The sequence below is a fragment of the Diabrotica virgifera genome, chromosome 9 (genome assembly GCF_917563875.1).
Source record: "Diabrotica virgifera virgifera chromosome 9, PGI_DIABVI_V3a".
Taxonomy (NCBI): Eukaryota; Metazoa; Arthropoda; class Insecta; order Coleoptera; family Chrysomelidae; genus Diabrotica; species Diabrotica virgifera.
In genome coordinates this window covers 21183615-21210814 of record NC_065451.1, presented here as the reverse complement: position 1 = coordinate 21210814, position 27200 = coordinate 21183615, and the positions used below count along the sequence as shown (strand labels likewise).

The window sequence follows — 27200 nt, the reverse complement described above, 5'->3', positions numbered from 1 at the left end:
CCATGAATTAAGTTATATAAGAAGCAAAGATCTTTATGTTGAAGGCGACTCTGTAATGAGTCAAGTCGAATAATTTGCAGTAAAGACTCATAACTTTGACCAGTGACATGCATCTTATAAGCATAATAACGTAAGAATTTACGCTGAACTTGTTCGATTTTATTAATGTGACAGTTATATTGAGTTTTTTCTTTTTTTTTTGCTTTTTTAGCTTTAGGATTAGACCATGCAGCCAGAAAGAAAGTAAGTAATACACACAGAAACATAATATATCTTATCTAAATTATTTAATTAGACAGAGAACCCTCTATAGCAAATTATGAAAAAATACAAAGATTGCTCTAGCTGAACTATGGTGGGACATCAGCCAGTGGGAAGACCAAGGAAGAGGTGGATAGATGAAGTGAGAACCGATGCTAAAGAGACTTTGGCGGTGGAAAACTGGATGAGAGCAGCCAGAGACAGAGATACTTGGAGGTGGAGGCTGGGAGAGGCCAGGGCCCGACTTGGGCTGTAGCGCCCCAAAGGAGAGAGAATGATTTTTGACTTGTTACACTTTGGAATTGGAGTATAGAAATATAATTATTACTAGCCTGTTTCATTTTGTTGGTTTCCTTCAAATGGGTTAAGTTTATTCCCATGTTTTTCTATTTCAGTTTTTATCGGGTGTTGCTTTAAGTCTATATAATCATATGTGCTAGGTGTACTCTGCCTATTGGATTCTTCCTTGATTTCACATTTAAAGCCATCCAGAAGAGCCTCATCCAGGTGATTATACTCTATTTCTACTTTACAGGATTCATCACTAATCTCTTGTTTTACCTCCATTTGATTTTATGTATTTCATTAATAATTTATCACACACAAAAAGTGAAATCACAACAATTCCCTAAGGAAACACACTTCTTTATATTTACAACTACAACCACAACGATTACAATAACAAAAAAAGGACCATGCATGTAAAATGACTTAAAATGTAATGGCTCCAGTACACGTTGGGCCAACTAGTTGGCCAATGAGTTGGGCCAATAAGTTGGGCCAAGTAAGAACAGTGAATACATGGTGATTACACGTTGGTGGAGTTATCAGTCTGCATTAACCTTTCTTAGTGAATAAACAAAAAACAAACTCTGATTATGGATATGGATGTGGAGAATGTAGCAGCCGCCGCAATTAATTTGTACAATGCGTTCAATGCTTATAGAAAAGTGTATCAAACAAGAGTGATTAAAAAACATTGGCGCAAACGACGGTGCTTTTACACCGAAAAAAGTATTCATATTAAAACAAAACCTTAAAATTAATACTTATAAACAGTATCAGTATTGTGAGAAGAGAAAACAAATATTTTAAACTCAACGACAACAACGTGTTCAGTGTTCATAACCAAACAGCTGTTTGGCAGATCGCGCAAGTCCCAAAAATCCTTTGATTTGTGCACCAAATACCGACAAGATTCGGTTTGTAGACCAACGCTGACCGCCAATCGCAAACTCATGCCAAGTAGTCTAGTAGTCCTGTACACGTTGGCCCAACTGATTGGCCCAACGTGTACTAGCCCCATAAAGGACAAAAATATTAAAAATAAAATGACATAATGACAATGACATAACAAAGAATTTGTTGTTCCTTGATCATCATCTGTCACTACCTTAGAATATAAAATAAAACACTTAGGTCACAGATTGGATACAGCGTTGCCATGTTCATAAACTTATAAAATATGCATCTGAAATATCCTCACAAATAAATTGGATTTTTATGCAAGTCAGATCAACAACAGATGCAATTGCATTGCAATTGTCGTAATAAGGCAACTGATACTAGAATAAAGAAACGAACACTCATAATATGAGTACATATTATTATAACATATTATGGTATTCATTGATCTTGAGAAAGTATATCGAGTTCCTTAAATGATTCTGTGGTGGGCACTCAATAAAAGAAGCAAGCAGCTTACATCAAGGCTATGTAAAGTTCGTCACAAGCGGATACCTATACATTCTCAGCCATCGTCCCGGCACAGGAGCGCGTGCTCGAAAACTATGTATATTTGTAATTTTAATAATTATTCTCGACAATGATTATCAAATTTCAAATTATTGGTTAAAAAAAGAAATAATATTGTTTTTCTATTTTACTAGTCCATTATAATTATTCTTATTGAAACCTGATAGAAAAAGGTTTGAACTTGAATTTAGGTACTCGATGATGATGATTACAAAAATGATACATATTTTTTATTTGTGTTTTTGAGCCTTGAAGATTGTCATCTTTCGTTCTTTTTCAATTTTAAATTGTTTATAACTCGAAAACGATCAACTTTAGAGAAAAATTACAAGACCTTTTTTGTTTAGAATGATCAAAAAAACCTAAAATAGTATCTGCCCGGGTCGAATTTTATTTAATTCATAAAAAAATGTCATTTTTTAATTATTAATTAATTATAGTTAGAACAAGATTAGATCGGGCAACCCTGCTTGTTTTTTGTAATTGTTAACATGCTACATTACATATCCAATAGTTTTTATCCATTAAACAGATCGGTGCAAATCGACCTTATATCGGATCCTCTAATCCAGAGGTTCTCAAAGTGGGTGACGAGGCACCCTGGGGTGCCTCAAGCATTTGCCAAGGGTGACATGAAACATTTAAGAAAAGTCGAACAACTGGCCGCTGCGCCACTGTCCAATCGAAACAAGTTGACTATAATTTGTACTTTCTCTCGATTACAGGAATTTGTTATAACAAATGAAATCAATCCTCAAACGAACTTCTTTGAAATTGTTATTGCTCATTTGCAAGGTTTGGAAGAAAATATTGTACACTATTTTCCTGACATTGACTCAGATGACTTATATAGCTGGATGATGGACCCGTTTTTGTGTGATCAATAGTATATTGTGCAACAAGTGCAGAAAGGTACTAATTTCTCACGAGTTTGAAAAGTTGCGGTACGAGCGCAAGCGAGTGCCGCAATTCAAACGAGTGAGAAATTACCTTTCTGCGCGTGTTACACACTATACTTTTTCTACAAGCACAGTTTTTCCTAAAAATAAAAATCACAATTTCCAAACGACGATTAATTATAATAGGTACCTATGTGATAAATTTTAAACTGTATTTAATTAATACTAATCAATTTAAATTCCTTATACCTAAATAAATTGCACAGAAATCAGTTAAAAAATTAATGCATTGCCTTAATTTGTTTAAATTTAAACTATTTTAAACAATTATTACACATTATTGACATTATCTTTATGCAGTCACGGATTTACACAAAACCTACTTCATTCGACACGTCTCTTGCAGAGGTTGCTAAATCCTTATTTGGTTATTTGATAATTATAAAATGTTTAATAAGAATAAAATTGTAAAATAAAACAGTTGTAACATCCATAATTTAGTTTCTATGATATAGTTAAATATAATAATTGTCTTATAGGTTATATATTTGTCTAAAGTTTAACCACGGATGTAAACAGAATATAACGTTACTCAGAATGAGGTAGTCCACGGATGTAAACAGAATATAACGTTACTCAGAATGAGGTAGTCAACTGTGCAGAAAAGAACTTTGCGGCACAGAAACGTCACTTTTCTGCACACTAATGTCAAATATCTTATACTGTGAGTAAATATCAAGTTTGCTAACAAAACTGTGCAGAAAAGTGCATTTTGAATAGTGGTTGTAGAAAAAAAAAATAAACTTGTCGGAATGACAAATGAATTTTTTCAAAATCTACGAAGATATCAGTTTAAAACTCAAATACCGTGAAGAAAGCCAAGAAGAGTTCTGGATGCAGGTATATTCAGAAAAAAATGTTGTTGGCAAGGTTGCAATGAAAAAACTTGTGTGTTTCACATCGACTTATTTCTGTGAGTCTTCTTTCTCCGCTTATGCTTACATTAAAAACCATAAATACAGAAGCAAACTTTAAGCACCAAGGGATTTGAGGGTAAAACTTACAAAGATTCCCATAATTATAAAGGATATAATGAAAACATCATCGAAACAGTTTCATTCATCATATTCATCATCATCAGGGTTTTTTATTCCGGGTGGAATGTTTGCCACTCTTACTTAGAGCTCTCTGATTCGCTTATTGAGGTGAACTTGGTGAACCACTCCGCATTCCACTTGTATGTTGTCAAAGTTTGTTGGACAACATGGCTTTCGTTACAATTTTCTTCCACTCATTTCGATATGTACATAGTTCCCTCCAGTTTCTCACTTCCAGAATTTTGATATCTCTCATCTCTTTCTGGGTCTTTCCCTTGGTCTTTCAGCTCCTGGTTTCTATCTGGTGATCTTCTTAATCAGTAGGTCGTTTTTCCTTCTTTCTATGTGTCCCATCCATCTCAGACTCTGTGCTTTAATAAATCTAACTATATCTTTTCCCTTGATTGTGTCTTTTAGTTCATGGTTCATTCTTCTTCTCATTTCTCCGTTGTCCATTCTAATCGGGCTCATAATCCGTCTGAGGATTTTTCTTTCGAATATTCTCAATTTTTATTCATCTTTTTCCATAAGGCACATTGTCTCAGCTGCGTACGTAAGTACTGGTCTGATTGCAACTTTGTATATTTTCAGTTTTGTATTTCCGAATAAGTTCTTGTCCTTCATTAGCTTATGATATCTCTAGTATGTTTTGTTGCCTGCTAGTATTCGTTCCGTTACTTCTTCACTTCTCTTGTTTTGGCCATTCACTATTACTCCCAAATATTTAAATTGTTGGACTCTTTCAAAAGTGTAGTTTTCTATTTTGATTTCTCTCTTCTGTTATCTTCTCTTCTAGAGCAGAGTAGATATTTTGTTTTTCCTTCGTTAAGTTCTAGACTTCTTTTCCGTGCTTCTTTTGCCAGGATTGTTACTGCTTCTTTTAATTTTAAGTTCATTCAACACATTAAGTACGGATATTTGAATATTAAATTTACTGTGTTTTATTGATCTGAAATAAAGTTTATATTGAAATCAAATTAGCCTCAGAATTGTATTTTTTTCATTTTTTGTCGTTTCCCAAATCGCTTCAAGGGTTGGTGTGCCTCGAAATATTTTTAGCCCTACACAAGGGTGCCGCAACTAAAAAAGTTTGAGAACCGCTGCTCTAATCTTCTGCAAGGTATACAATAATTATTAGAGGCGGTATTTTTCATTTTATCGTCAGAAAAGTAGGTAAATAATACCTATAGTCTGCAGAGCCGTGCGGTGGACATCTTTTCAATATGATGCAAGTCTTGGAAATGCCGCCCCCTAAATATTATTGAAACTTAATACTAGTATTTATTTTTATTAAATGAAATATGTATTAACATTAAATAACATTTATTAAAATTACAATTTTATGCTTTTGATTTTAATTTTGGCAAACTCGTCAATCAGATTGGTGTAGTCTAAAGTAGCAGCTAGTGAGTACTCTATCGAAATAAGTGTTATTTTTTTTAGTTTTGTTTGCCTTATGGAGCTTCATAAATAGTTTTTAAACATATTTAATTTTGAAAAACTTCTTTCTACAAGTTACCGAGACAGAGAGTGTTAATTAAATTCTTAGGGCCGGTACTTTCTGCACCTCGCATGACAAAATTCCTCTAACCGGAGTTTAATCGGGACAGATAATACCGGCCCTTAGTAAAACAACTATATTTGGGCATAAAGAACTTAGGTTATTTTGGCACAAATAGTTCAAAATCTCTAATGGTTTCATGGAGTATGGTATCATTTGGGATAAATCATGCAATAATTCTTCTAGAAAATCATTTGCCTCTATATCCGATTCTTTTTCTATGAAAAACGTATTGAATGAAGATTTTCTAGTATTTTTCTAGTACTTTATCATCTTTCCCTTTTCCCTTTCTTATATTTCGCACAATTTCAAAATATCATATCAAAATTTAAAATTTTTATTATGAGTTTCTAAAAGCGAAAATCGATCAATCCATTTGGGGGTGAAAAAATATTCGTATAAAAGAAGGGCCGGAAATGGACAAACTGACTAATTTTAAGTAACTTTTGTTCTACAGAGTTTTTTCACTGTCAATACTTTTTGAGTTATTTGCCAGTGAATATGTTCATTTTTTTCAACAAAATAACCACGCTTTTAGACGGTTTTTCTCAAATAACTCAAATAGTAAGTATTTTGTCGAAAAAACATTCTTAGAAAAAATATAGCCTGTAAAAAACTTAACAAATTGGTGTACATATCACGTCTCTAGACCTAGTAGAAGCAGGGTTATAGCTGATTAAAAATAGGATCATATTCGTCAAATTCCAAATGGAATACTTAACGTGAAATAACCAAAAATGAAGCACATTTCGGGGGAAAACTCATTACAACTTATTTAAATTGTTTAAAAAAGCTTTATTTTTGTTTTGTAAAAAAAATTTTAGCATCAAAATTAAACAAGTTACGCTCAAAATAAATTTAGTCTCTTTTTTTTTTGGTAAAAAAAAACGGGAAAATCACCACCTAATTAGTATCTCAAATGAACTTAATCGTTACGACTTCATAAGTTTCTTGACTCGTGTATATATTGTTTATATGATCTGTAAGTTTCATCGGTTCAAAGTCCCTATTTTTTAAAGGGCTGTAGTTTAAAGGGGTTGAACGATTCACTGATCACGAATGTATGCAAATTTATAAACACCAAATCTTAATCAATTTTTGTGTAACAGAAAAACAAAAAAATACATGATACCTATTCAGAAAAGGAATGTTGACTTTTTTTGTTTTTCGAGATTTTTGGTATCTCTAACAGTTTTTAAGTTATGTATTTCGAAAAAAAGCATATTTTTCAAAATTAAAATTTTTAAAAATTTTACTTCAAAACCAAATTTTTTCAAAAATAAGCACTTTGAATAGATGAAATTTACAGATCATATAAACACAACATAAGTAAAATAATTTGTGGAGCGGTAACGATTAATTTAATTTAAGTTGCTAATTATAGGGGATGGTCTTCTCGATTTTTTTTGCCAAAACAAAAGGAACCAACTTTATTTTGAGCGTAACTTGCTTAAATTTAATGCTAGAAACTTTTTATAAAAATAGAAATAAAGCTTTTTCTAAACACTTTAAAAAAGTTATAATGGATTTTCCCCAAAAAGTGTTTAATTTTTTGGATATTTCTCTTCGAAATATTCTATTTGAAATTTGATGAATATGAATCTATTTTTCATTGGCTATAACTCTGGTTCTATGAGGTCCAGAGACTTAGCGCGTACACCATTTTTTAAACTTTTTTACAGGCTATATTTTTGCTAAGAACGTTTTTTTTTGACAAAATATTTACTTTTTGAGTTATTTGCGAAAAACCGTTTAAAAATGTAGTTATTTTGTTGAAAAATTAACATATTCACTCGCAAATAACTCGAAAAGTGTTGACTTGGCGAAAAAGCTCTATTATTAAAGTTACTTAAAATTAGTCAGTTTATCTATTTCCGGACTTATTTTTGACATATACTTTTTCACCCCCAAGACGGGGTGAAAGTCGCCCTCAGGGCAAAAGCACACATCGGCACAATATCACTTTTTTTCTTTGACATGTAAGCTATGCGTGTGCCAAATTTCATCTCAATCCAAGCGGTTCTTTAAAATGTAGAGCAAAAACCGTGAAAGAATGTACTTATTACATGTTGCAACATTTTTGAGACTGAATTTAAATGAAATAAAATATCATGCCAAAGAACTATACCGCATATAAATTTCTAATTTTTAATATTTTTTACTAATCCTCGTGCTTTGACTTTAGTTTCTGAATCCTTGTTGACGTATTCTATTATTTCGAATAAGGCAGTATGTATATTATTATATTTCACAAAATTGAAATCTTAGAGGTTTCAATGCATCTATTCGACTTAACTATCTAGTAGTACTTACTCAACGGTTTTAGTGTTGGTTGTGAAACATGTTTTTTTCAGAACTTCCTAATAGTCTAAGAGCTGGGAGCGGATTTTGTGCGTGATAAGTAATATGGAAAAACTATACGGGGATATATTGAATTAGTTGTGTACATGACTTTCACCAACGGCCGGAAACCAGAGTTGGGGCCGAGGGTAGTTATAAGGGGTCAAAGTCGCGGATTTTATTATTTTTTTTATGACGCTCATGATCGAGATAGTGCACCAAAATTTGGGAATAAGTAGGTCATGACGTACCTAAGTAAAATCTCTAGGGTCTCAACGCTGCGTGGCCGACAAAGTGGTGGGGGTAGGGGTGAATATAAAAAATATAAGGGGTTTTTTGCGTCGTTCATGATTGAGATAGTGCACCAAAATTTGGGTATAAGTAGACCATGGCATACATAATTAAAATCCCCAGAGCCGGAAACCAGAGTGGCGAAGGAAGGTAGATATAAGGGGTCAAAATTCCGTTTTTTATTATTTTTTTTTGTGGCTCTCATGATAGAGACAGCGCGCCAAGATTTGGGAATAAGTAGGTCATGACGTAACTAAGTAAAATCTCCAGGAGTGAAACGCTGCGTGGCCGACAAAGGGGTGGGGCAGGGGTGAATATAAAAAATGTAAAGGGTTTTTTGCGACGTTCGTGATTGAGATAGTGCACCAAAATTTGGGAATAAGTAGACCATGACATGACTAAGTAATATCCCCAGAGGCGGAAACCAGAGTGGCGGACGAGGGTAGTTATAAGGGGTAAAATTCGCGGTTTTTATTATTTTTTTTGTGGCGCTCATGATGGAGATAGTGCACCTAAATTTGGGAGTAAGTAGGTTATGACGTAACTAAGTAAAATCTTCAGGGGCGGAACGCTGCTTGGGGTACAAAGGGGTAGTAGGCAGGGGTGAGTATAAAAATATATGGGGGTTTTTTTGCCGTTCGTGATCGAGATAGTGCACCAAAATTTGGGAATAAATAGATCATGATATTACTAAGTAAAATCTCCAGGGGCGGAACGCTGCGTGGGGGACAAATGTTGTGCCGGGTCACAAAAAAATAATATACACTGCTACTTTGACCCCTTAAAACTACCCTCATCCTCAACTCTGGTTTCCGGCTCTGGGGATTTTACTTAGCTAAGTCATGGTCTACTTATTCTCAAATTTTGGTGCACTATCTCAATCTAGCACGTCGCAAAAAACCCCTTATATTTTTTATATATATTTACACCTACCCCCACCCCTTTATCGGCCACGCAGCGTTCCACCCCTGGAGATTGTACTTAGTTACCTCATGACCTATTTATTCCCAAATTTTGGTGCACTATCTCGATCATGAGCGTCACAAAAAAAAATAATAAAAACGGCGATTTTGACCACTTATAACTACCCTCATGCCAAACTCTGGTTTCCGGCTCTGAGGATTTTACTTAGTTATATCATGATCTACTTATTCCCAAATTTTGGTGCACTCTCTCAATCACGAACGTCGCAAAAAAAGCCCTTATATTTTTTGTATTCACCACTGCCCCACCCCTTTGTCGGCCACGCAGCGTGCCACCCCTGGAGATTTTACTTAGTTACGTCATGACCTACTTATTCCCAAATTTTGGTGCACTCTCTCGATCATGAGCGTCACAAAAAAAAATAATAAAAACGGCGACTTTGACCCCTTATGACTACCCTCATCCCCAACTCTGGTTTCCGGCTCTGGGGATTTTACTTAGTAATGTCATGATCTACTTATTCCCAAATTTTGGTCCACTATCTCAATCACAAACGTCGCAAAAAAACCTTTATATTTTTTATATTCACCCCTACCCCCACCCCTTTGTCGGCCACGCAGCTTTCCGCCCCTAGAGATTTTACTTAGTTACGTCATGACCTACTTATTCCCAAATTTTGGTGCACTATCTCGATCATGAGCGTCATAAAAAAAATAATAAAATCCGCGACTTTGACCCCTTATAATTACCCTCGGCCCCAACTCTGGTTTCCGGTCGTTGGTAAAAGTCATGTACACAACTAATTCAACATATCCCAGTATAGCTTTTCCATATTACTTATCACGCACAAAATCCGCTTCTATCTCTCCGACTATAACGCTTTGTAAAACCAGAAAGAAAGTATACAGTTCTTGTATAATACAAAAAAGGTTGTTGTTTCTGTAGAAGAAGACGCTGCGTCGTTTATGACTAAGGTGGCATGCGCAGGGCAGGGCCCGTAAAACTCCCACGGATATTTCCCAAATATTCTGTTTTGCACACCCTTTCTTACTCCTTTCATATTAACCCCGTTATCATAGTCTTGTCCTCTGAGCCGTTTTAAATCAAGAACTAGTTTCCAAATTTGTCGAAATAAGTTCTGTTAAACCTTCACCAGTTAAATATTTTCGGCTGACACTTGGTCCTATATACATATGTTTTTTATTATTAAGTATGGAGAACGGTAAGGGTTTTATACCGATCGAAGACAATTGTTTGGAGGAGGAGCTTTTAAAACAAGCAGATATAATGTGATTCACGGGAAAGCCAAAAATAATGCAAAATAATAGATAGAAGTGTACGACCTTCTTGAATTTCTGTTATCCTGATACTAAACTCAGTAGACAGAAGTCTCAAACCACGTTGTGGATGAATGAATTATGAGAACACTTTTTTTGTCATTGTTTCGTTTATTCCTGTCGTCAGGGGTCAAAGTGTCCTCAAGTGGCTACCTTAGTAGTGTTTAAAAAGGAGCTTTTAAAACAAGCAGATATATGTGATTCACGGGAAAGCCAAAAATAATGCAAAATAATAGATAGAAGTGGACGACCTTCTTGAATTTCTGTTATCCTGATACTAAACTCAGTAGACAGAAGTCTCAAACCACGTTGTGGATGAATGAATTATGAGAACACTTTTTTTGTCATTGTTTCGTTTAGGCATGTTGTCAGGGGTCGAAGGTCAAAGTGTCCTCAAGTGGCTATCTTAGTAGCATTGCTTAATCAAAGTGGCACCAATAAATGTCATAAAGTGGCTGATTTGAGCCGAAAACTTATGAGTGTAGATTAGAACTTTGAAACTGTATAAAACGTGGAAAACGAAATATTTAGGATTTAGCAGGTTTTGATTCTGATGGGCTCAAATAAAACAAAACTATTCCAGAAATATTGTATTTTCTATAAATGGTATATGTATAATATATGGTATAATAATGGTATATATGTATAATAATTGGTATATGTATAATCAATTCATAGTCTTAAATATTTCACAAATTCTAAGGGAATCAATAGTTTAGAACACAAAAATAAGTAATATTGTCCTTTTCATGAGCATTTTTCAGTGCTTAACAAATGATAGGAAAAAGGGTAAGTCCGTGATAATACACATTTATGACATTTATTCTAACATGACATTTTAGTTAAATCTGACAGTTGTCACATTTTATTTTCAATTTGGAATAAAAACAAATCAAATGTGTTTCTTGCATTTATAAAATGGTATTTTCTTTGATTTGTATAGTCTTATAAATTATACAGATTATATTTGTAATATTATCTAATTTAAAAAAAATATTTTTTTTTTATTATGGCGCCATCTATCGACAACTAGAATAACTAGAATAAATGTTATAATTGTCACCGACGAAATGTAATCACCGACGTGCGTTTTTTTCTGTCACATACAATTTAATGCGTTAGAAAGAAATCGAAAAACCGTGACGCACTGAAAGATGATCATGAGAAAAAGAATAGCAAAGTCCACAGTCTGAATAGGGCTTTTCATCGATTGTCATTTGATTCGAGCTTCTGTCATAGGTTGTATAATCTGTGTATAATATTAGTATACACGAATTATACGACATGACACAAGCTCGAAACAAATGACTGAATGAAAAGCCCTATAACGCAAGGTTTACCTACTCTAAAACTGGTAATTTTGATTATTGTGCCTAGCATCTTTTAATTATTTATTTCTTATCAACCTGAATCCATAAATAACAAGTACTCAGATCAAGATACATTATGTTTTAGTCATTACAGTGGCTATATATAGGGTTTCCCAAAAGTAGCGGTATGGTCGAATATTTCACGAAATGAACATCGGATCGAAAACCCGAAAAACAAGTGTTTCATACTTGTTGAAATATACTTTTATAGGTTGATACTTTTAAATTCGTACATGTACGAATTTACAATAGGAAGTTGCAAGTTTATGAAATTAAACCGAAAGAAGGATACGTGATCGTCCGGATGGAGAGGATCTGGTCTGCTGTTATGTTTCTCTAAACATAACAGTGGGTGAGTACGAGGAAGATGGACGAAATCATGCAGGAAGTAGGGAACACAGGAATAGAATGCGTAGTGCTGGGAGACTTTAATGCAAAAGTAGCTTAGTGGGGATCTCCTATCACCGACATTCGCGGCAGGATACTGACCGACTGGGTGGGTACTCTGAATCTGGTAGTACTGAACACAGGTCTGGAGCCTACGTTTGTTAGGAGTGGTACGGGTACGTACATCGACGTGACTATGGCGACACAAGTGATAGCGGCGAAAGCAAAAAGGCTGGAAGGTTTTGCCAGACTACACCGGAATGACTGGAAAGTATACGAGGAGCTAATCAAATGGAGAGTGAACATGATACAAGGTAATAAATCAGGTCGAAAAAACTTGGTGAGAGTATAAATTGAAGAGTCTCAGATGCAGAATCCACCAAAAATGGTAAATAGTTATTTAAATCTGAGACTATTCGTGTTGAAAGTTCTTTCTGGTACATCCTTAATCTGCGACTTTTTCAATTAATAAGACCGCAGACGACGAATATAGAAAACGAAAAGGAAACGATCACATTCCGTTTTCATTCGTATAGGAAAAAAGTTCCTCTTCTGTCCTTTTTTCCTACACGAATGAAAACTGAATGTGATCGTTTCCTTTTCGTTTTCTATATTCGTCGTCTGCGGTCTTATTAATTGAAAAAGTCGCAGATTAAGGATCTACCAGAAAGAACTTTCAACACGAATAGTCTCAGATTTAAATAACTATTTACCATTTTTAGTGGATTCTGCATCTGAGACTCTTCAATTTGTTAAGAGATGTCGCTGTATCGCGTCCTAATGGGGATTTTGAATTATCTTTCAGATTCCCTTTAAATTGATGGTCCGGCTGTTTTTCGATTCAGATGAGTGCACGCTTACGAACGCTGCTGATGACGTCTGCAATGGTAGAAACAGCCTGTCCAGCGGGTGTGCAACCCTCTGAATCGAAAACAAGCAAAACCATCATTTGTGAGAGTAATTAAAGAAGCGATAGAGGGAAGCAGGATGGTTCGCCGAGATGTAAACAGGATGCCCTACTGGTGGAATGCGGATATCGAGGCACAAAGAAATGAATGTATAGTCATGAGAAGGTTAACGAGAGCAAGGGGCAGAACAGGAGTCGATCCTGATGTCACCGAAGAGATTGAGGAGCACCGCGTAAGGAAGAAGAAACTCTACAGCAAAATTCGTAAAGAAAAAAGAAGGCACTGGAGAGAACTGTGTGAAAAACTGGATGAGGACATCTGGGGTCAGGGATAAAGGATCGCCATGAAGAAATTCCGTGCATACCCCTCATATGAAATGGCTATAGATAAGAAACTCGAGGTAACACGAGATTCCAGACCCCAAAAAAAAGTTGAAACTTGTAAAGGTGGATAGTGATTCTCCGTTTGGATTTCGGATGGAGTGGGCACAAGGGAGGCATCAGTTTCTTTTCACGCGCTAACCCAAAGATGCTTGGATGTTAACCGAGATCTTTATAGTCTACAACAAAGCATTCGATAAGGTAAAATATGACCGACTTATAGAAGTACTTAAAAACAAGAATCTGGATGTGAGGGATGTAACATTGATATCAAATGTATACTTCAGAAAACGATCGAATGTGAAAATTGGAAAAGAAGTGTGAGAAGAAATAAAGATAACGAGGGGTCGGGCAAGTTTGCACACTGTCGCCGTTATTGTTTAATGATTAACCTGAAGAAATAATAAGAAACGTTGGTAAACGAGAGGGTCGGCGTAAGATTGAATGGTAGTTTAATTAATAACATTAGATATGACGACGAAATAGTCATAATAGCTGACAACTTGAAAGATTTAGAAAGAATAATGAACAAAATATTAAGATATAGTGGAGAATACGGACTCTCTCTTAAAAAAAAAATTATGAAATTTAGCAAAAACAACAATACAAACGAAATATCAACGGTAGGCGGCCAGCAGATTGAGAAAGTAAAAAAATATATTTAGTTGGGAACGATAATCAAAGAAAATAACGATTACACTGCAGAATTAAGAGTGCGAATTGAAAAATCACGTGCCAACTTCGTGAAATTGAAAAAGATTTTATCCACCAAAGATCTGACATTGGTCCTTAGAATAAGGCTAATTCAGCGTTTCCCAACCGGTGGGTCGCGGCGTGGGTCTTACAGTAGCTGTGTAGCGTACAGTGACCGTGTTCCTTATTTTTTTCTATCATCATGGGTGACGGATGGGTCGCGAACATGAAAAAACAGCAGAAGGTGGGTCGCCAGACATAAAAGGTTGGGAACCACTGGGCTAATTAAATGTTATGTACACAGAGTGCTGAGTTATGGAGCTGAATCATGGACATTAAACCGAAATGCAATAAATCAACTTAAGGGAGGGGGTGTGGTTTGAAATCAATATATCAAGAACATTTTGAAATTTTTTCGAAGCTATGGTAGAATTATTTTATTAAATTAAATAAACATATTAAATACATAAAATACATACATAAAAAAATGGATTTTACGGTGGACATCAGAACTCGTCACTGGATCATACGAACAAAAAATTCAAAAAGATTTAATTAGCTTATGAGTTTCACGAGGTAACAACGTCGAGTTTTTTATTTTTAATGATTTTTGAATTTTTGGTATCACTCAGAAGTCAAAAATACGAAATTTTTGGTAAAATTTTTGTGAAAATCAACAGATTTATTTATGTTGAACAAAAAATAAGCGCAAAACAAAAACTATCCCGACGGTGTTACCTCACGAAATGTCTAAAGAAAAAAGAATATGTGTGTGTACTTTGTACGCACGTAAGAAGTTATACTTCTATTGTATGATTATAAACGAAATTGATATACTTTTTATTTATATTTTATTTAAATTTACTACTTCTCAAACATTTTTATTAAAACAGTGCAAAAAATTAAAATAATAAAAGAATAAAACACACACAAACACATTAAAAATGCCACAAATGATTTCTGAGCATTAATTGTCGGAAAATTTTTTAACTAAATACGTATTTTCTGAAAATAAAATTATATAAAAAATATACTTACAATCATAAAATGTATAAAAAAATAAAAGTTTCTATTGGGATTTGAACCAACTTATCAACGCGGTTTGGTATTGGCGTTGTATTGGGGTTCATTCGCATTAAACGCTTCGCCACGGAGACCATGTGTCATTATGTGCGAAGATCGACTAACTAAACGGATTAAACTTTTGACATTTTTGAATTACATAAATTAAATTATTTTGATTTTGAATTGAAATGATTTAGAATTGAAAAAATACAACAAAACATAGAGTAAGAAAACAATATATTAGGTGAATATTGATAGAAATTTGGATGGTAATCAAATTATGTAAATAAAAGTATTACATACTATGTATTTTGGTAGGTTCAAATAGGTAGGTACCTATGAAACACATACAATTATTACGTACCTGTTGCTTTAAAAACTATTTAAAAATCACTAAAATTATAAACTTTTTTGTTTCTGTCCTCACAACAATAAAACTAATGTATTATACATTTGTTTACCTTCATATTGAACAATAATTATCTATTATTGACAGATCATTTCAACACCCAATCAGAGCCCGTATATAACGACTAATACCATAATGTTGGTGTGCGCATGCGCGCAGATTAATATAAATTCACCCTCAATCTCAATCGCGTCTAAAGAAGTATAACTTAAAAAATCTATGCAAAATTTCAGGTAGATCGGTCAAGTAATTTTTTTAGTTACAATGTCCACCGCATTTGAAAAAGCAGTTTTGACAAAAACCCCTTTAAAGTTTTGACAACTGCATGTTCATTTTCTTATTTGTCTGCCAAATCGTAAAGTGATGCACATTGAAATATGTTTTTTGAATCGCGGAATAATCTACAAAAGAGAAGGCGAACAGTTGTTTAAGGTTTCTCACTACGCCCAAGCGTGCCAGCGCGAAGCCGCAGCAAAGTGAGTCGACGGTAGTAATATTCAACACGCTGTATCTCTGTTAAATTTATTCCGATCAATCTGAAATTTTCAGAGAGTATTCTTGAATGTATGCACTTTTATTTGAAATAATAATAAAAATTAAATATTTCAAACCATACCCCTCCCTTGACGCGTTTGAAATGTGGACATTTAGAAGAGTGTTAAAGATTTCATAGAGAGATAGAGATCAAGTAGATATAGTCACGAGTATAGAAGTGTTAAGAAGAATAGGCAGAGAGAGGAAAATGAACAACACAAAGAAGAAAGAAGTACCACAAAGGTTTTTTTTAAAGATCAATAAAATTGGACGCGTTTCGGTTCAACAAGAGCCATCATCAGCATATAAGTGCAGGAACACAAACATCAAGAACTGATCAGATGAAGGAGGAAGAATCAACTAGTTTAAAAGACAACATTACTGCACACATTCTATTGGTTTTGTTGTTAAGCGATTTTTACATTGCATTATAAATAAAAAAGTAATTGTGTAAGTTAAAGTAATGTTAAAATAGTAATGTTGGTCTTTTAAACTAGTTGATTCTTCCTCCTTCCTGTTCTGGTCAGTTATTGATGTTTGTGTTCCTCTACTTATATGCTAATGATGGCTCTTATTGAGCCGAAAAGTGCTCAATTTTATTGATCTTTTTAATAAAAAAAACTTTGTGGTACTTCTTCGAGTTTTTGGTACTTTGTTACCTCAAGCCCACATTTGTGAAATATGGATACTTCTATTCACACAATAAAAGAAATGAAGTTGTAATGTCTCGGACATGTGATGCTAGGCGAAAGATACATCTTGAGACTCATAATTATTCAAAGAAAAATGGAGGGTGGGAGAAGCGTAGGAAGGAGGCGCGTTTCCTGGTTGAAGAACCCGAGAGGATTGTTTGGTTCCAGCTCAAGGCAACTGTTTAGAGCCGCTCCCGCGAAGGTCAGAACAGCCAAGATGATTGTGAACCTGCGTCACGGAGATGGCCCTTAAAAAAGAAGAAGGTTTGTCTCCAGCGTGCACTATCAAATGTTTTTTTAAATTACCTGGTTGACTAAACTGCTTGAAACAAATTTCACACTTGTGAGATTTTTCTAGTGTGCACTCTAAATGTTTTTTCAACGAACCTGCTTGACTAAACTGCTTAAAACAAATTTCACACTTGTGGGGTTTTTCTCCAGTGTGCACCATCAAATGTTGTTTTAAATGACCTGCTCGATTAAATTGCTTAAAACAAATGTCACACTTGTGAGGTTTTTCTCCAATGTGCACTAACAAATGTCTTTTTAAATGACCCGATTGACTAAACTGCTTAAAACAAATTTCACACTTGTAAGGTTTTTCTCCAGTGTGAAATCTCAAATGTAATTTCAAACCGCTTGTTTGAAAAAATTGTCTAAGACAAATTTCACACTTGTGGGGTTTTTCCCCAGTGTGCACTCTCATGTGTTTTTTTAAATTACTTGCTAGATTAAACTGCTTAAAACAAATATCACACTTGTGAGGTTTTTCCCCAGTGTGCACTCTCAAATGGTATTTCAAATGACTTAACGTAATGAACTGCTTAAAACAAATTTTACACTTGTGAGGTTTTTCTCCAATGTGCAATCTCATATGTTGTTTTAAAGTAACTGCTAGATTGAACTGTTTGAAACAAATTTCACACTTGTGAGGTTTTTCTCCAGTGTGCACTACCAAATGTTGTTTTAAATTACCTGCTAGATTAAACTGTTTGAAACAAATTTCACACTTGTAAGGTTTTTCTCCAGTGTGCACTATCAAATGTTGTTTTAAAGTGCTTGCTTGACTAAACTGCTTAAAACAAATTTCACACTTGTGGGGTTTTTCCCCAGTGTGCACTCTTATATGTTTTTTTAAATTACTTGCTAGATTAAACAGCTTAAAACAAATTTCACACTTATGAGGTTTTTCTCCAGTGTGAAATCTCAAATGTAATTTCAAACCCCTTGCTTGAAAAAATTGTCTAAGAAAAATTTCACACTTGTGTGGTTATTCTCCAGTGTGCACTCTCAAATGGTATTTCAAATGACTTGACGTAATAAACTGCTTAAAACAAATTTCACACTTGTAAGGTTTTTCTCCAGTGTGCAATCTCATATGTTGTTTTAAAGTGCCTGCTTGATTAAACTGTTTGAAACAAATTTCACACTTGTGAGGTTTTCTCCAGTGTGCACTATCAAATGTTGTTTTAAATGACCTGCTCGACTAAATTGCTTAAAACAAATTTCACACTTGTGAGGTTTTTCTCCAGTGTGCACTAACAAATGTCTTTTTAAATTACCTGATTGACTAAACTGCTTAAAACAAATTTCACACTTGTGAGGTTTTTCTCCAGTGTGCACTATCAAATGTTGTTTTAAAGTGCTTGCTTGACTAAACTGCTTAAAACAAATTTCACACTTGTGGGGTTTTTCCCCAGTGTGCACTCTTATATGTTTTTTTAAATTACTTGCTAGATTAAACAGCTTAAAACAAATTTCACACTTATGAGGTTTTTCTCCGGTGTGAAATCTCAAATGTAATTTCAAACCGCTTGTTTGAAAAAATTGTTTAAGACAAATTTCACACTTGTGGGGTTTTTCCCCAGTGTGCACTCTCATATGTCTTTTTAAATTACTTGCTAGATTAAACTGCTTAAAACAAATATCACACTTGTGAGGTTTTTCCCCAGTGTGCACTCTCAAATGGTATTTCAAATGACTTGACGTAATAAACTGCTTAAAACAAATTTTACACTTTTGAGGTTTTTCTCCAATGTGCAATCTCATATGTTGTTTTAAAGTAACTGCTAGATTAAACTGTTTGAAACAAATTTCACACTTGTGAGGTTTTTCTCCAGTGTGCACTATCAAATGTTGTTTTAAAGTGCTTGCTTGACTAAACTGCTTAAAACAAATTTCACACTTGTGGGGTTTTTCCCCAGTGTGCACTCTTATATGTTTTTTTAAATTACTTGCTAGATTAAACTGCTTAAAACAAATTTCACACTTATGAGGTTTTTCTCCAGTGTGAAATCTCAAATGTAATTTCAAACCACTTGCTTGAAAAAATTGTGTAAGACAAATTTCACACTTGTGTGGTTTTTCTCCAGTGTGCACTCTCAAATGGTATTTCAAATCACTTGACGTAATAAACTGCTTAAAACAAATTTCACACTTGTGAGGTTTTTCTCCAGTGTGCAATCTCATATGTTGTTTTAAAGTGCCTGCTTGATTAAATTGTTTGAAACAAATTTCACACTTGTGAGGTTTTTCCCCAGTGTGCACTCTCATATGTCTTTTTAAATTACTTGCTAGATTAAACTGCTTAAAACAAATATCACACTTGTGAGGTATTTCCCCAGTGTGCACTCTCAAATGGTATTTCAAATGACTTGACGTTATAAACTGCTTAAAACAAATTTCACACTTGTGAGGTTTTTCTCCAGTGTGCAATCTCATATGTTGTTTTAAAGTAACTGCTAGATTAAACTGTTTGAAACAAATTTCACACTTGTGGGGTTTTTCCCCAGTGTGCACTCTCATATGTATTTTTAAATTACTTGCTAGATTAAACTGCTTAAAACAAATATCACACTTGTGAGGTTTTTCCCCAGTGTGCACTCTCAAATGGTATTTCAAATGACTTGACGTAATAAACTGCTTAAAACAAATTTCACACTTGTGAGGTTTTTCTCCAGTGTGCACTCTCAAATGGTATTTCAAATGACTTAACGCAATAAACTGCTTAAAACAAATTTCACACTTGTGAGGTTTTTCTCCAGTGTGCAATCTCATATGTTGTTTTAAAGTGCCTGCTTGATTAAACTGTTTGAAACAAATTTCACACTTGTGAGGTTTTTCTCCAGTGTGCACTATCAAATGTTGTTTTAAATTACCTGTTAGATTAAACTGTTTGAAACAAATTTCACACTTGTGAGGTTTTTCTCCAGTGTGCAATCTCATATGTTGTTTTAAAGTGCCTGCTTGATTAAACTGTTTGAAACAAATTTCACACTTGTGGGGTTTTTCCCCAGTGTGCAATCTCATATGTTGTTTTAAATTAACTGCTAGATTAAACTGTTTGAAACAAATTTCACACTTGTGAGGTTTTTCTCCAGTGTGCACTATCAAATGTTGTTTTAAATGACCTGCTCGACTAAATTGCTTAAAACAAATTTCACACTTGTGAGGTTTTTCTCCAGTGTGCACTAACAAATGTCTTTTTAAATGACCTGGTAGACCAAACTGCTTAAAACAAATTTCACACTTGTGGGGTTTTTCCCCAGTGTGCACTCTCATATGTTTTTTTAAATTACTTGCTAGAATAAACTGTTTAAAACAAATATCACACTTGTGACGTTTTTCCCCAGTGTGCACTCTCAAATGGTATTTCAAATGACTTGACGCAATAAACTGCTTAAAACAAATTTTACACTTGTGAGGTTTTTCTCCAGTGTGCAATCTCATATGTTGTTTTAAAGTAACTGCTAGATTAAACTGTTTGAAACAAATTTCACACTTGTGAGGTTTTTCTCCAGTGTGCACTATCAAATGTTGTTTTAAATTACCTGCTAGATTAAACTGTTTGAAACAAATTTCACACTTGTGAGGTTTTTCTCCAGTGTGCACTATCAAATGTCGTTTTAAAGTACCTGCATGACTAAACTGCTTAAAACAAATTTCACACTTGTGAGGTTTTTCTCCAGTGTGCACTATCAAATGTCGTTTTAAAGTACCCGCTCGACTAAACTGCTTAAAACAAATTTCACACTTGTGGGGTTTTTCCCCAGTGTGCACTCTTATATGGTTTTTTAAATTACTTGCTAGATTAAACTGCTTAAAACAAATTTCACACTTATGTGGTTTTTCTCCAGTGTGTAATCTTAAATGTAATTTCAAACCACTTGCTTGAAAAAATTGTCTAAGACAAATTTCACACTTGTGTGGTTTATCTCCAGTGTGCACTCTCAAATGGTATTTCAAAGCACTTGACGTAATAAATTGCTTAAAACAAATTTCACACTTGTGAGGTTTTTCTCCAGTGTGCACTCTCAAATGGTATTTCAAAGAATGTGCTGTAGTAAACTGTTTGAAACAAATTTCACACTTGTGAATTTTTTCTCCAGTGTGCACTATCAAATGTTGTTTTAAATTACCTGCTAGATTAAACTGTTTGAAACAAATTTCACACTTGTGAGGTTTTTCTCCAGTGTGCACTATCAAATGTCGTTTTAAAGTACCTGCATGACTAAACTGCTTAAAACAAATTTCACATTTATAGCGTCTTCCTTTTATGTATTTAGTTGATGTTTTTCCTTCAGCATGAGTGTTTGGATAATTTGCTTCGTGAGATGAATGTTCAGTTAACACTTCCGTAATTTCCATTTTGGTGTCTCGGAGAAAATCTAAAAATCAAACTGACTATAATATAAATTTTTCAGTAGGTACTATGGGAAATTAATGTAAAAGCAAAGAAACATTTAAATTCAAAGTTAATAAAATGCAAGGCAGCTGAAATGTGCTCAAAAATACAAATTCAGTACAGAGTGATGCATTAAGAATGTCCAATGTCATGAGTTGTAGATTCTGAAGCTCAAAATATTAAGATTTGACCCAAATCACTTCTCGTTCCGTCAAATAGAACGTTGTGTAAATGTCTAATTTATATTAATGATCTTTCACAGACACACCTTTAGTCCAGGAACTTAAGCTTTTCACCTCGCAATTTTTACGGAATGGATCGATTTGCTTGAAAATTTGAAAATAAGTAGTGGATAGTCCAAAGATCAAAATCTATATGATGCCGAAAGGCGCTTTTACCGGTTCCATGATATCTCGTAAAGCGACAGTTCGTAACCGGACAGTTAGTAACGGACAATAATTCGTAACGTCCAAATTGAATTATTTTGTTTATTGTTGTTAACGTGGAAACTAACTGTTGTTACAGTTATAAATGAAATTATGTTTATCAATTTAACGAATCAGTATCAGGATAAATATTTTTAAGGCATTTCATATTTCGTGTTTCAGAATATAATAAAAGTATTTAAACCAAGTATTAAAGTATTAAAAGCCATCCCTCTTATCAAGTATAGCCGTTGATTGAATGCCCCAAAGCTATTACCAATCACAAGGTTTATTATAATAACAGGTAATCATAATCTATCCTTTACAAAATGTTTATTTAAAAAGTTTGGAATGTCTAAAGACGGTTAGGTCTGGATCCCGCGTATGAAAAAAAAGTTGATTAATAGCAAGCTGAAAATTTGTTAATAGCTTAAGGGTGTCTAGTCGAATAACCTTTGATATATGGGAACACTGGAACAGGGGCAGTTTTAATTGTGGAACAGGTTAAAAATTTGGAACGGTCAGACCACGAAAACGGTACATTTATTTTGTCCGACAGAACAGACTTAAACTCTCCGAACAGAGATTAAACTCTCATGCAAAAATCAGACTGCTATTTATCACCAAATAACCGTTTTAATCAGTGGAACATATAGAATATGTCAAATGACAGGAATTATGAAAGGTAATAAATAGCAGGCTGATTTTTGCATGAGAGTTTAATCTCTGTTCGGAGAGTTTAAGTCTATTCTGTCGGACAAAATAAATGTGCCGTTTTCGTGGTCTGACCGTTCCAAATTTTTAACCTGTTCCACAATTAAAACTGCCCCTGTTCCAGTGTTCCCATATATCAAAGTTTATCCGACTAGACACCCTTAAGCTATTAACAAATTTTCAGCTTGCTATTAATCAACTTTTTTTTCATACGGGGATCCAGACCTAGGTTGCCAGATTAAAAATTTCAGGAATTAAGTACTTCATTATTCCTTTGTCTAGGTAAATGCAAATTTAAGGAACAATAAGAGGAATAAACTTTTATTAAGAATATTGTTACAAGTTTGTATGTATTTAAATATTTGTTTGTGTTTAAAGACTTTTAATATACTCTGAAACACGAAATATAAAATGTGTTAAACATGTTTATCCCCATACTGATTTGTTAAATTGATAAACATAATATGAATTATAACTGTAATAACAGTTAGTTTCCAGGTTAACAAAAATAAACAGAATAATTTAATTTGGACGTTATGAATTTTCCGTTACGAATTTGTATAGTTACGAACTGTCGCCGTGACCAAGTGTCGCCGTTACGAACTGTCGCTGGTACGAATTGTCTGGTCACGGCTTTTACCATGGGGGTGGTTGCCATCCCATCTCGGGGGTTTAAATTTTTTATTATATTTTGACGCAAAAGTTGATAAAAACATTCATTCTAAGCAAAAAATGTTCTATACATTTTTGTGATAAAATTAATAGTTTTTGATTTATTCGCTATCGAAAGTGTTAGTTTTACATATATCGAAAAAATTCATGTTTTTTGATATACTCATTTACGATTCACTCAATTTTTGCTGTAGAAAATTTTTTTTTAAACCAAGTTCTTGGGAATTAAATAACCTACAATTTCATACTTAAACATTTTTTCGTGTCTCTGATGCTAATCTTGCAATCCTGAAGAAAATGGCATTTATTACCAAACACCAAAAATTCGTTATTCGCTTTAAACTCCAGTTTTTTTAAAACTAATCATTCTAAGCTAGTCAAACTTCTAGAATCTATTAACAGTATATAAATAAAGAATGAATAAGGCCAAAGAGTAAAAACAGCGCTAACTTACATTATTATGCTTCCAATTGGATTTCTCCTTTTTTTACAAAAAAATATATTGATTTTTTAACTGTAACTTTTTTATTTTTAATCTTGGACACTGTGGTAAAAAAATAATTTTGTAGAGTTTTAGAAGATCTATAAACATTTTTTCGCATTTCTGATGCTAATTTTTCTATTCTGAAGAAAAGCCATTTTTTCCAAAGTACAAAAATTCGTTATTCGCTTTTAACTACATTTTTTTAAAAACTGATCATTCTAAGCCGGTCATACTTCTAGAACCTATTAATAATACATAAATAAAGAATACCAAATAAGGTCAATGACTAATTTTAATTAGGGTGGTAATTAGGAGGTTGCTTCCGATAACTTTTTCGCTGAAAAAAATAGGAACTGACATTCTTTTCATTATAAGCCACTTAATTTTTAAGCTAAAGACTTTTTTTATTTCTGAAGATAGATATTTTTAAATACTTTAAATTAGTTTTAACAAGTTATTATTGACTTAAATGTACTATTAAGTGAGGATAACATAAAAATTTTTAAACTAATTATGACATTTCTTCAAAAAATTAAATTAAAAAGTGTGAATGTAAAACTAATCGTTTGAATGAATAGGTATTTCCTTCGTATTATATAATGTATGAATGAGATATTTCCTGTAATTGTAATTAATTATATTTGTAACCTATGTATGTTGGAAAAAAAATATATTAAAAAAAAATAAATAAAAAAATAAAAAATTAAAAAACAAAAAAAAATTAATATAGTTGTATTTATTAACATAGTAAGTAGGCATTTGTATTTTTTATTATTCTTTATTTTTAAGTGTATACTGGACAATTTTATACTTATGAATGAATAATAATTTTATATGTAGTTACATGGCTAAAGGTTCTGAGCCAAGGCCAGAACCAAAACAAAAAAAAAGTTATCCTTGAAAAATGCATAGTTTTCCCTTCTTTTGACTTTGAAACTACAATATTTATCATTTTTGACGAAGAAGGGCTAGCATAATAAAGTATAGCTCGATTATTATCGGCCTTAAAAAAAGTAAAAGGCACGGTTTTGTTTATTTTTTCAAAGGGTACATTTTTGTTAAGTAAAGTTGTTTTGATAAAACGAAATCTTTTGGAGTTATTAGCAGAAAACTTATTAAAAACATTGATTTTTTCGATATAAAACTAACACTTTCGATAGCGAATAAATCGAGAACTATTAATTTTATCAAAAAACTGCATAGAACGTTTTTTGCTTAGAATGAATGTTTTTACCAACTTTTGCTGTCAAAATATAATAACAAATTTGCACCCCCGAGATGGGGCGGTCATCACCCCCATGGTAAATGCCAATGGTGAATATAAAATTCTTAATTGTATGCCAAAAAATGCGAAATAACTACCTCTTTAAATCTACCAAATTTCATTTGCATATCTCAACTGATTTTAGAGGAATAAATAAATCGTTTTTTAAGCAAAAATTCAACAGCCTGCATCTCAGAAACGAAGCATTTGCGGACATATGTTTATAAAGCAAACTGTCATTAGTTTTCATGCAGAATTGCCCCTTAAAGTTTGTCGCACTTATTTAGAAACACCCTGTATTGATGAAGAACGTTGCTAGTTGTTAAAGTACCTAACTTTTTTATTAACCATCTTAAGCGAATGAATCAAAAAGAAAAATGTTAAAAAAGCCTAAGGCTACAGTTGAGTTTTAATTTCAATATTTTATATACGCTAGAATATTCCACAGGGTGTTCTAAACTTTGAGGAAAAAACACACTATCATTGTTACACCCGGTATACAATGACACATGTCATGATATTCTTGAAGAACAAAGCTATAACATATTTAAAAAAATCACTAATTTCGGACAACAGGTTTAGGAAATACGAAACATCAAAAATGTAGAATTTTGAAGGTGGTGCATTAATTTTGATGCTTAGTGTATGTATGGAATATGTCATCAGAAAAATGTCCATAAACCAAAAAAATTTAGTGTTTAATCAGTCTAAGCACATTGCAATGTACGCAGATGACATAAACTTGATGAGAAGAACCACAAGAGATGTCATAAATTATATGTGGAGCTTGAAGAAAAATGCGAATGAAATAATGTCGTCAATGTAGATAAAACTAAAGCCCTAATACAAGCAAGGAACCAACAAAACTTGCAGAAATTAACCACAGATGACACTAATATAGAAGTAGTACAACAGCTCACATACAGTAGGAAAAATGAAAGAATACCCATGAACGAACATATAAAACACGCTGTATTTTCCTGTCACCGTGTCACACAAAAAATTGGCCAGCGCAAGTACATGTAATAATTATTGTTACATGTAGTTGCACTGGACAATTTTCTTTATGACACGGTGACAGAAAAATACAGCGTGTTTTATATGTTCGTTCATGGGTATTCTTTCATTTTTCCGACTGTACTTGGGTCATTGGGTGTACAGATAAATGAGAATGGCAGCGAGGAGGAAGAAATACTGAAACAGATAATGCTTACTAACAAAGCATACTTCTCTCTGTCGCAGGTATTACAATCCAAATACATCCATAGGGAAGTAAAGTTTAAAATATATCCTCTTCAATCCCAAGAAAAAATTTTTTATTATTTTAACAATATTTTCTACTTTCTCTCCTCATTTGTAAAAACAATAAACGAAAATCTAATCTATAAAAACTATAAAAAAATGATTTGATAGACATAATATGACAGGTCCAGCATAATGGACATCAGGACTTAGCTTTCATATAATTTAAGTATGAAACTGAAAAAACATTCTCGTTCAGGAGAAATAGGTACACAGGTACATTTTGCATTTTGTACAAAAGAATCTCGTCTTCTTAGTGCATCCAAGAGGTTTAGGCAACGCAGTAAGAATTCCTATGGCTGACAGAGCATATTGGCAAATGGTCATTACTGGTTTTTCTTACATTTATAGGTGATATTCAGTTATTTATTATATTATTTATGTAATCAGAAATGTAAACATTTTAGCCCTAGGCCTACAAGGCCTGTTGTACTTAATAAATAAATATATATTATAGGCGATAACTGGACAACTGTAGATCTTTTTACAGGAATTATGGGCACTTCATCTTCAGATGTCTTCGGTTCTCTTGAAACAGACGCACTAGCTTGTCTCCCGTTTATATGCTTACCACCTAGAGCTAGTGACCTTCCAACATACAGCTTAAATTCCTGTAAATCCATTTCATTTGATCGTTATCGCTATCCTCACTGACGAAAAAATTGTTATCTGCCAAACTAGCCTCCAATGCACGTTCTATCAATATCCTTTTACTATCTGTAACTAAACTTATAGGCTATTGATTATGTACT

General features: G+C 33.5%; 1 protein-coding gene and 1 long non-coding RNA gene across 14 annotated transcripts in view; one reads left to right on the top strand and one right to left on the bottom strand.

Moving 5' to 3' along the window:
- The window catches only part of LOC126892182 (uncharacterized), a 38866-nt gene extending 18604 nt beyond the window's left edge, over positions 1-20262 (top strand). For 3 of the 8 annotated variants that reach the window (XR_007700712.1, XR_007700711.1, XR_007700709.1), the window contains 5 exons: positions 18257-18340; positions 18508-18675; positions 19180-19347; positions 19936-20019; positions 20104-20262. This is a non-coding gene — a long non-coding RNA (uncharacterized LOC126892182). Of the gene's footprint in view, positions 1-18256; positions 18341-18507; positions 18676-19179; positions 19348-19431; positions 19516-19767; positions 19896-19935; positions 20020-20103 lie in introns of those variants that run through there. The other 5 variants (XR_007700713.1, XR_007700716.1, XR_007700710.1 and 2 more) reach the window with 4 other exon arrangements.
- The window catches only part of LOC126892177 (zinc finger protein 493-like), a 97941-nt gene that overhangs the window by 10075 nt on the left and 60666 nt on the right, over positions 1-27200 (bottom strand). For 2 of the 6 annotated variants that reach the window (XM_050661649.1, XM_050661651.1), the window contains exon 2: positions 17655-21570. The exons of 3 other annotated variants lie outside the window; for them this stretch is intronic. In XM_050661649.1, coding sequence (XP_050517606.1) covers positions 18290-21570 — 3281 coding nt within the window. In that variant the 3' untranslated portion in view covers positions 17655-18289. Of the gene's footprint in view, positions 1-17654; positions 21571-27200 lie in introns of those variants that run through there. One more of the 6 variants, XM_050661653.1, reaches the window with a different exon arrangement.